Source organism: Echinops telfairi, unplaced genomic scaffold (assembly GCF_000313985.2).
Source record: "Echinops telfairi isolate 266 unplaced genomic scaffold, ASM31398v2 ScPeMD7_7459;HRSCAF=8497, whole genome shotgun sequence".
Classification (NCBI taxonomy): Eukaryota; Metazoa; Chordata; class Mammalia; order Afrosoricida; family Tenrecidae; genus Echinops; species Echinops telfairi.
Genome location: NW_022111359.1, coordinates 4711325 through 4721793, shown reverse-complemented (window position 1 = coordinate 4721793; position 10469 = coordinate 4711325). Strand labels below are relative to the sequence as shown.

The 10469-nt window shown below is 57.3% G+C and overlaps 1 protein-coding gene across 1 annotated transcript in view; it reads left to right on the top strand.

Moving 5' to 3' along the window:
• The first annotated feature begins 2904 nt into the window (after nucleotides 1-2904).
• The window catches only part of MAP2K2 (mitogen-activated protein kinase kinase 2), a 24177-nt gene continuing 16612 nt past the window's right edge, over nucleotides 2905-10469 (top strand). The window contains exons 1-2 of the mRNA XM_004714268.2: nucleotides 2905-2988; nucleotides 3327-3656. Of these exons, the coding sequence (XP_004714325.2) occupies nucleotides 2905-2988; nucleotides 3327-3656 (414 nt within the window). The remainder of the gene's footprint in view (nucleotides 2989-3326; nucleotides 3657-10469) is intronic.

Here is a 10469-nt window from a genome sequence, read left to right as displayed (position 1 = left end):
TGAAAAGAGGGCCCAGAGGGGCATCGGGCCTGAGCCCTGCAGTGTGGGGGCAAGGGAGGGACTCTGAGGGCTGAGCAGAGTGCCCTCCTCTTACATTCTGTAGCCTAGACCAGGGAGGAGAGAGAGAGAGAGTGTGTATGTGTGTCCCAAGTGGGCACTTGAGTACGTGAGAGAAAAAAAATCTTTCATTGACACCGAGCTGAACTTGGGATCCAAAATAAAACCAAACTCACTGCCATTAAGTGGATGCTGACTCAGTGACCCTGTGGGACAGAGTAGAGCTGCCCTTGTGCGTTTCCGACGCTGCAGATCTCCATGGGAGCAGACAGCCTCCTCTTAATTCCAGGGAGCCGCTGGTGGGTTCCAACCACTGACCTTTCTGCTAGCGGCCCAACACCGCATTCAACACTCACTGGCATCGAATCCATTCCAACTCGTAGCAACCCTGTAGGACAGGCTAGAACTGCCCCAGTGGGTTTCTGAGGCTGTGAGTCTTTAGGGGAGTAGAAAACCCCATCTTTCTCCCTTGGAGCAGATGGTAGTTTTGAACTGCTGACTTTAGGCTTATAGCCCAACTCTGCCACCAGGGCTCCTTGAACTTGGGATGTGCTCTTATTTTTAAACTCCCTCATTCTTGCAAGCAACTTCTCCCCTCACCATCATCAGTTTCCTTCTTTAGAGTCTCTTCCTGAAGGGCCCCCTCCCCCTTGCATTGGATATGCTGGGTAGCGGTGCTTTTTAAACTTTCGGTGGAAATATGCATAACAAAATAAACCCTTTCGACCCTTTCTCGCACGTCTGGCTTATTGACACCACCAGGTGCATTCCCCAACATCCTCCCTGTCTCAGCCCCTGTCCCCTCCCCCCTGTTCATGTAGGGACTCTGCTACTGTGTGTTCTCACCTGTAGGTGACTGGAACCCTGATGGCACGGGGGATTAAGCATTGGGCTGTTAATTGAAAAGTTCGAATCCACCAGCCGCTCCACCAGACAATGAGGATTTGTACTTCCGTAAAGACAGACAGCCTTGGAAACCCACAGGGCAGTTCTACCCTGTCCTGTAGGGTCACTGTGAGTCCGAGGCCACTCTGGACTCTGACGGTGGGTGAGTGGGGTGGTCGGTGGGTGAGTGCGGTGGTCGTTTGGATCTCCTCTTGGGAGCCCTCTTTGGTGAGCTACGCCATTGTTTGGCTTAAAGATGCCTTTGCGGGGAGCATGCTAGCTCAAGGTTTCAAAACTGTTTCCTGATTGTGTGTCCAGTGAGTCTGGTTTCCAGTTGGAGAAGTTTAAGAGTGTTTGTTTGTTTGTTTGTTTGTTTGTTTGTTTGTTAAATAGCCATAGTTGAGGTTGCCTTTGTGTCTCAACTGGAGTAAGCAACTGGCTCCAGGAAGCGCTTCTCGGTCATAGGGCAGGCCCAGGCCTTCAGGACTCTGGTCCAGGGCTGCATGTCCAACCCTGGGGCAGCTCGGAGTAGGCCCTGCTTCAGAGGCCCTCCCACATCTTTAGCCCACCTCCGTTCAGCTCGGGCTCCAGGCACTGCCGCGTGCCCCTCTCAGTGCTGAGCGAGGCCTTCAGGAGGACAGTCCATGTCCTCCTGCTGAGACCCTGGCAAGTTCCCTGGCTTCTAGGGGTCATGTTTTTGCTGCCGGGTGGAGGGTGCCTTCCTCCCCGGGTTCTGCAGAAGGGTGCTTGCTGGTACTTGCCGGGGCCATGCTTGGGCCCTGCCTTTAGCTCCGTGACGTCCAGCAAGTTCTTTTAGCACCAGGCTACCTTCCAGGTGACAGCGCCATCTCGGACCTCAGACACCCTCACTCCCCACTCCTCCTTAGGCTTTGCTTCTTGTCTCTTGAAGTCAATTGTAGGGAGTGATGGTAGAATTTTGGGATTGAAAGGTTCCAGAAGCAGCATCCAGTCTACCCCCACCCTTCTTGGCACCCCTTGTATGATGTGTGTCCCCTGCCCCTGTGGGCTTCAGCACCTTCAGGGATTGACCAAGATCCCTGGAGACAGCCTCTTCTCCTGGGTCGAGTTTCTGCCAGTCTGACTGGCAGTTCGCCAGCCACACCTTTGAAATGGGGTTTTTCCAAGTCCACGTGGCCTGGGGTCTGAACTGCGTGAAAATTATAAAGACTTAGTACAGAAAGCCAATAAGTAAAGTAAATGTTCAGTCAACCTTTGGGAGTGCCTACGTGTGCGCTATGAAAGTCTTTGTGGTGTTGTGGGTCAGGCATTAGGCCGCATGCCTGCAAGGTCTGCAGTTCAAACCCACCAGCCTCTCCTCGGGAGAAAAATGAGGCTCCTTTCTCCTGTAAGGGTCCCAGCTAGGATCTCTTTGAGTGGAGCTGGGTGGAGTGGCAGTGTGTGTTGGTGTGGAGGGGGCGGTGTCGAGAAAGGCCCCCTGGGGTGCACTGGTCAGGCAGGGCTGCTGACAGAGAAGTTGGAATCCACCTCTAGGCTCTGAGGGGCACAGGCCTGACCGTGGACTTGAGCCCCGCCTGTTTGACTTTGAAAGGACAGCCAGAGCATGGCGCCCTGGGGAGAGCAGTTGTTCTCCGGATCAGAAAGATCTCTGTGCCTGTGACTGCCAGCCAGCTCCCGCCGAGTAGACGCCAGCCCCTGGCGCCCCCAGGCATGGCCCAGGGAAGAGTGTCTGTCCCTCTACCCCCGAGGTCGGTCACCAGGCTTTCCTCTGAGGCACCCACAGGTAGACTCAAACTGCCAGCCATTCAGTTGGCAGCTGAGCGCGTACATCGTGCCGCCCAGAGACTGGGCTCAGAGGCTTTAGGGGGAACAGCGGTACTCAAAATGGCCATAGAAAACTCCTTAGAATCACCCTCAGAACGATCGCCATGCTGTTTGTTTTGATAACCTAGCTCAGGATCATTGTGTGTGAGCACACACAGCATGGCGTGCATGAGGGCCTTTCCCGAGTGGCAAATGCAGGAGAAGGACGAGGCGGCCTGTTCCCATGAGGCTCAGGAACCCTGGGTCGGGTCGGGATAAGTGGGAACTGCCTCTGTGGTGTAAGCCTACGTGGGGTAAGCCTACGTGGGGTGTAGTAAGAGCATGCGGGGAGTGGAATGTTCCAGAATTGTTACAGGACTTAAATAACACCTCCTCTTCCCTGCTCCCCGGGGGTGGGGGTGGGTGCGGGGGGAGTGTGTGCAGGAGGAGCATGCGCTTGCTCTTTGACCTTGGGTTCTGGGCCTTGACTTTGAGGCCACTCAGGACTAGTTACCTTTCTGTCCTCACAAGAAACCAGTGAACGTCTCTCTCTCTCAGACACACACCCCACACACCCCTGCCACCCTTCTGGGTATCGTTAGGAGCAAGGGAACAGGACCCCTGAGTGGGGGCTGCGGGTGGGCGAGCAAGGGAACACACGCATCTGCATCTCTTCCTTCTGCGAAGTGTGTCCCTCTGACCCTGGCCCTGGTGTCCACAGAGCGAATGTGGCGGACCTGCAGAAGAAGCTTGAGGAGCTGGAGCTGGACGAACAGCAGAAGAAGCGTCTAGAAGCCTTCCTCACCCAAAAGGCCAAGGTCGGCGAGCTTAAAGACGATGACTTCGAAAGGCTCTCAGAGCTGGGAGCTGGCAATGGCGGGGTGGTCACCAAAGTGCAGCACAGGCCCTCAGGCCTCATCATGGCCCGCAAGGTGAGGGGCTCCCAGCAGTTTGTGCCAACGGGCTCCGTTCCCGGAGACTTTTCTCACAGCCCTGGCTTATCTGTGCGGAAAGTTCTAGCCCACCCTTCTGATCTCTGACTTCTGCTTCGAGGCCCTTTGAAATTGGGGCTGACCCCTAGAATCTCTGCAGGGCAGGCTGGGAGCAAGGCGGAGACAGTAAGCCTGGGTGCTTCGCTGACCGCAGATGTGGCTGTGCGGCTGGCCGGCAGATGGGGAGGGGCTCTGTACACTGGCCTGCACCTGTGCTGAGGTGGGGACACTCAGCCTCCCTCTGTGAGAGGACGTCCCTAGAGCTGCAGGGAGTTGAAGGGGCACTGGGGACACGACAGGGTGCTGCTTTTGCTGCCATCGAGTCCAAGAGTGCAGGGACCCCGCCCTGCCCTGCATCCCCTCCAGCGGCGGTACGGGTCACACCGTTGTGACCCTCATGGGCTCGTTGTCAGTAGCCAGTTGCCAGGCCTTTCTTCCAAGTCCTGTGATTCGAGAAGCTCCCCTGAAACCCGTTTGGCATCCTAGTGACACGCCAGCTTCCACGGTGCCTGCCTGGCCACATTGGCCAGGATTCAAATGTGGGTCTCCCACTGAGCCCGGCTGCTCCGCGTAGGATGAGAAGGGCTGATCCGCCGTGTTCTCATGACGGTTGTTCACCTCCTGTGACTGCATCCTTTCAGATGAGGGAAGCCACCCCTTCTCGGCAGCCCACCATCTGTAGTCTGCTATGAAAGCCCACTGCGCCTGACTGAGTGACCCTCAGGGAGTCCCAGCAGCCACCCAGTGGGTCTTTTCCAGGGACAGGCTGCTCAATTTCCGGGGAACTTAGCCCTGCATATGGTTCTCAGCAGCCGCCTCCCTCCCTCCCCTGCCCCCAACACACACACACACATCTGTAGCAGCGCATGTTCTATTTCTGTCCCCTGAAAGCAGGTGCCTTAAAAACTGGAACAGTACAGGGAGGCTCGGGGCCACTGCTGCCTGGAGCCCAGGGCACAGAGAGCAGGATGCTGATCAGGAGGTCAGGGATCTGGCCGGTCCTGGTCACCATCATATATCAAGCAAGGCCAGGCCCATCCAGCATGTAGTACAGGACACAGGTGACATGGGCCCTTGATCCCCAGGAGGCATCTCTGCTGCTTTGTGGAGCCTGGAACGTGGGGCTATGGGGTGGGACCCCCAGGTGATGCACTTGGCTGCTGACTGCAAAGTAGGAGGTTTGCATTCACTCAGGTGCCTTGGAAGAAAGGCCTGATGAACCTCTTTCTGAGCTCTCAACCATTGACAAGACCACAGTTCTGCTCAGTCTCTGTGAGGCTCAGAGCCCCTAAGCCTTATGGCTCAGCAGCAGCAGGTTTCTTGCAGTTTGGGGTTCTGGGGCCCCTCTGGTGTGGTGTTCTTCAACCCTGAGCTTCCTCGGCTGGGACCCGAACCCTTGTCCCCAACTCAGAAATTGAGACTTCTCCCACAGAACCACCAAATGTGGATGATCTTGGCTCCTCCAAACACTATTACAGATGGCGCTCCCCTCCCCTCACCCCACCACTCTCATACACACACCTTACAGAAAGCCCCATGTCTTGCTGGGAGCGGCCAGCCCAGGGGAAGCAGAGGTCATCTTCTGAGTGCCTTTGCACTTGAGCTCCGCCATCACCACCAGCTAACACCCTCCCCCACCGCCTCCCCACCAAGGGTTCTGGTCCCTCTGGAATGCCAGTTCACCAGGAAGACCTGTTCCCCCATGACAGAGCTGAGGAGATATAGGTCACCCACCCTGGCCAGCTCAGCTCTGCAGATGGATTTGAAGTTGTGTGTGTGTCGGGGGTGGGTGGGTGGGGCAGTTAATTGGTTTTTAAAAGCAGCGGTCTCAGTTCGCCCCTCCCCTCTGTGGGGTGGAATTCTCCCTTTCCCTGGGGGAGCAGGAAACATACAGTTCAGGGATGCTAAGGGGAACCCGCCCCAAGGACAGACAGTAGTCTCCCCAGTGCTGAGGGGGCCAGTAGTGGGGAGGAAGCTTCTGGGAGGTCATGAGAATGCATCCAGCCGCAGTGTGTCTGGTAGGAAATTAGCAGGACCATGGGGAGCAGGGGAGGGGGGGGGGCGCGGATAGTCTATGTGCTGACAAGTTGAAGTCAACGTCTTCCAACCCTGTAGGACAGAGCAGAACTGTGGGAGGTCTCCTCGGCTGTCACCTCAGTGGGGCAGGACCCCGTGTCTTGTTCTCACGAAGCTCCAGGGTGGGTTGAACGACCGACTTTTGGCTAAGCCTAAATGTTGCAGGGCTAGGACTCCTCTTCTGGGAACTGTCCATGAACGGCGCCGTAATGCAGGGGCTCTGGCTGAGCTGGGCTCTGAGCAGGGCCACGTGGCAAATTCGACCTCCACTTCCTCTCCTGGGCCTGCCTTCAGTGTCTGTGCAGGAGTCCTCTAGCCCCAGCAGTGCTCACGGAGGAGCGGGACTGCTGTCTTAATTCCCTCTGTCACTGTAACAAATACCACAAGGGGTGACTCACGCAGACAGACATCTGTTGGCTCCCACCGGGGGAGGCCACAAGTCCCCATTCAGGATTGGCTCTGGTGGAAGGTCATTGTCTCCTCCTTTCTGTGTCTGTGGGTCCAGCATTCCTGGGTGGTCTCCATGTGTCTTAGCATCCATCAGCCCTGGGTCTGGAAGGTTCTAAGCACAGGAACCCTGAGTCCAAAGGGCAAACTCTTCTTTCTGAGGCCCCTCTGTCTCTGTTGCCTTGTGTAATCTGTCTTATCTCTCAGAAGAGATTGTCTCCAGAGACAGACAAATCCTGCAGATGTTATTCTGCTCAGCAACTTCACTGCCTCTACTCCTGCCTCAGTCATGTCACAGGGGTGGGGTCTCACATCAGAGGTCGGGGTTCACATCTGCTCGCAGAATGGAGCCTCACTGTATAATGATGGTGACACCTACTCTGGAGCACTGTTCAGTCTGTAGCAGCAACTGACCAGCAGACTGGTGTTTCAGGTCCAATGGGTATCTTGGGGAAAAAAGCATGGCAATCTACTTCCACACCGCCCACTATCGCAAAGCCTGATGCAGGGTCTGTTTGGCGGCATGTGGTAGGATAGGCAGTTCTCACCACAAGGTGTAGCGGGGGCAGGCTTCAGGCAGCCACCTCTCCCTGCCTGGTCCACACACTCACTTCTACTGTTCGTGCCCCACTCAACAGGTGCTGGCCCACTTCCCAGTGTTGCTGAGATCATTCTAGACCCAGCCCTCAATCCGGTTCACCGGAGAGCTCATCCCTTTCTGGGTCTTGGCAACACCAGAGCTGCCTTTTTCTCTGCGCCTAGTCTGGTTTGCACCCCCACCTCCTGCCCCATCCTGAGCTCCAAGACCCACCCACCACTGCCCAGGGGCCCGGCGTTCAGTGGAGTGCCCACACTGATCTCCTTAGATACATGCCATCCGCGCTCTTCCCGGAGCACCTGGGAGCATTCCTTTAACTTCCCGAAGGCGGGCCTGCTCCTCAGCGAGGCAGGCCAGTTCCACCTGCCCTGCAGGCTGTCCAAGGCTCACAGGTGCTGGGCACTCCTCTTCTGCCCTGCACCCTCATCCCCTCCAGGCTGGAAGAGGGGGTTCACCTGCCACAGGTGACTTGTGTCTCACAAAAGAGTTAGGCCCCATGGAGTTCTCGGTGGAAGGAGAGAGGCAGGTAGTTTACACAGGAGGTGGCCAGGCCTTCCTTCCACAGCCCTCTGGGCAAGCTCCGACCTGCCTGTAGCCAAGCGGGCTGACTCTTGGCATCAGCAGGGCCTCTGTGAGTGTAGCAGGGCATCCAACTGGGAGAGTTCCTTCCAATTTGAGGTCTACATCTGCCACTTCCCCCCACCCGACCCCAGCGGTTCTGAGCTTTTGTAACGTGCACAGTCTGAATTAAGGGTGTGTGTGCAAAAGCCTCCGCCAGCTGTCAGCCTATCACCTTGGGGTGACCGGCGTCTTGCAGTGATGCTGGGGTCTTTGCCCCACTATCCAAGCACCAGCAGCGTTGCCTTGGGCAGATAGGTGCAACAGAGCTTCCAGAGTAAGCCTAGGAAGAAAGTCCTGGTTGTTGGCTTCTGAGAAACCACGTATGAAGGCACCTCAGACGAGAGCAGAATTCCGTGGCGTGGGGGCTGGAAGAGAGCAAGGCCTGTGCCCAGGGACTGGCTCCGACCAGCGGCTGTGAAGCAGGTCCTCACCGAGTGAGCGTGCATGACACGCGTGTCTGACTGAGCGTGAAGGGGTGGTGTGAGAGGTGGTCCCCTCAGGAACTTGGTGTTAACCCCACACTGAGGTGGCATCTGTGGTGTGCGGAGTTAGACAACTTGGGGGGAGGGAGCATCCAGCTGACGACTCCCCTCCCAGCCCATGGTGGTCTCCGCCTGTGCCTCTCCCTCCTTTCCCTATGAGCACACTGCTCACTCGCCCAGGCGAGAAGCAAACTCAGCCCAGGCGTCCCCCCTGTCCAGGGCAGTGGCAGTGCCTGTATTGCTACCTCCCGCCGTGTCATACCTGCCAGAGAGAAGCATCCAGAGTTCCAGCACGTTCTGCTGCTCTGCCGAGCAGGTGTGGCTGCACTAGGCTCAGGTCAGGTGGGCACCAGGCTGTGCTCCAGGCTGACCGGCTGTCACCAGTCCTCAAGGTCACCAGAACCTGCACAGGTGGCGCCCCGCCCCCATACTTGGGGTGCAGTCAGCCTTGTGCCACCCAGCCCAGCACCCACACATACCTTTCCATGCCTGGTGCTCTGGGACAGGCAAGGCTTTGTCTCTCCAGCCAAGAATGCCCTTCCTCTCACCCCTCTGCCGTCTGGCAGGCTCCTGCCCTTCCTCAGGGACCTGCCCGAGTGTCACCTTTCTGGCACCCTGAACCACTAGGTGCCGTGCTTGCCGGCAGCATTCCCTCTCCGTGATGGCTCCCCACACCTTCCCCCCTGGCAGCATCGTCCATGCCAAGGACCCAGTGACCACCAAGTTCCACTCTAGGGGACCCAAGCCTCCTCTCTGAGGCCTGGAAATGGCTCTGCCCCCACCTCTCATCCATCAGCCTGGCCAGGATGCTGGAACCCATACCACTGGATTTCAAGTGCCTGCAGGGTGGCCCCTGGCGATCACGCTTCAGCTGAGCTGCCAGACTAAGATAGACTAGGAAGAAAGACCTGGCGACCACTTCCAAAACTCAGCCAGTGCAAACCAGTGGACCCAGCAGAACACTCCAATAATGAGCTGGCGGGTAAGCACTCAATGGAGGCGGAGCCCCGGCGGGCGGTCCCTCTGAACACACTGGCTGCCACCATGGAGCAAACCAGGGATGAAAAAGATGGCGCTGAGTTGGGCAGCCTCTCCCTCTGTTGTCCTGCCAACTGGACACCCATGAATTGCTACAGCTGCTGTGGTGGCAGAAGGAACCCTGGCCCCCGTTGTCTGGAGTGTGGACCTCTGGGGTCTTGTTAAGAATTAGAGTTGCCTGTGGTGCTTCACCAGACATCTTTTCTCGCCCCCTGAGCCTTTGTGATCAATTCAGTAACAGCTCCTTCCGCCAAGTGCTGCTGACCTGGAGGGAGGGCTAGGATCCCAGGGTGACAGCCTGTAGAGAGGCACGTTGTGTATGGGGGCTTAGGGGGGAAGCCACTCTGACTCGGCAGCGAGCGAGCTGCTGTCCAGCCTGTGCCAGTGTCACGGTCATTGGCCTGCTCGCCTCATTATGTCTCCAGTCCCTTCAACCAGGGCACTGGCCTCTCAGCCTGTATCAGGGCTACTGAGCAAGCCGGTGGTCAGAGGTGGAACACCAGGCCTTTCTTCCTGCTCTGAGTGTGGGAGCTCCGCTGAAACCTGCCCACCAGAGCCCACTCTGTTGGTGATTGAAATCCTGCATCACAGCCATGCACCCTCGTCACAGACTGACAGGGAGAACCCAGCCCGGGGGTGGGGGTGAGTGTGGCCCTCGAGTTGTGTCTGCCACACGGTGTCCAGGGTGAGGGAGTAGCATGGCTGTGTGTGGTTTCCAAGGCTGTCACCCAAGGGGCCTCATCTCCCGGCACAGTGTTCTGTTGTGGGTCCATGGATTCTTGTGTGAATTCACCAGGCCTTTCTTCCTAGTCTTAGTCTGGAAGCTCTGCTGAAATGTGAAATCCCAGTGGCACAGCTGCAGCCTCACAGTGGGACAGACTGATGGGTTGGGGGTGGGGATGTGTGAAGGCAGGCCCCGCTGTAAGTGCCCAGCTCCCACCTGGGGGCACAAAAAGACTTGTTCCCTGGGTGTTTTCCCCACAGTTTTATTAAGATGCTGTTTGCTCTGTAAGGAGCCCCGTGGCATAGTGGGTTATGCCAGGGCCTGCGAATTGCAAGGTTGGCAGTTCGAAACCACCAGCTGCTGCAAGGGAGAAAGTTGACACTTTCTGCTCCCCTAAAACGTTACAGCCTCGCACCCACAGGGGCAGTTCTGCCTTCCAAGTCAAGCAGCTCCACCTCCGTGAGTCTGAGGGTTATTTTTCAGTCTTGTCCTCACGGTGTGCCTCCAGTCAGCACACCAACTGTCAGACCCCTCCTGCCGCTGCAGAGAGACACTGCATCTCCGGTGCTCCCTCCCTCCCCACCCCCACCCCCACCCCTGGAAATCTTGGCCACCAGGAACCTGTGTCTTGCTTGTGTGGAGCTGGGTGCCACATGTGTGGCCTTTCTGTCGGCGGCTCTCCCTCAGTGCCATGTCTGAGACCGTCACCTGCCGTGTGGCAGGGAGCCACATGCACTTTGGTCTTCTTGGTGGCTGAGCAGCCCCCC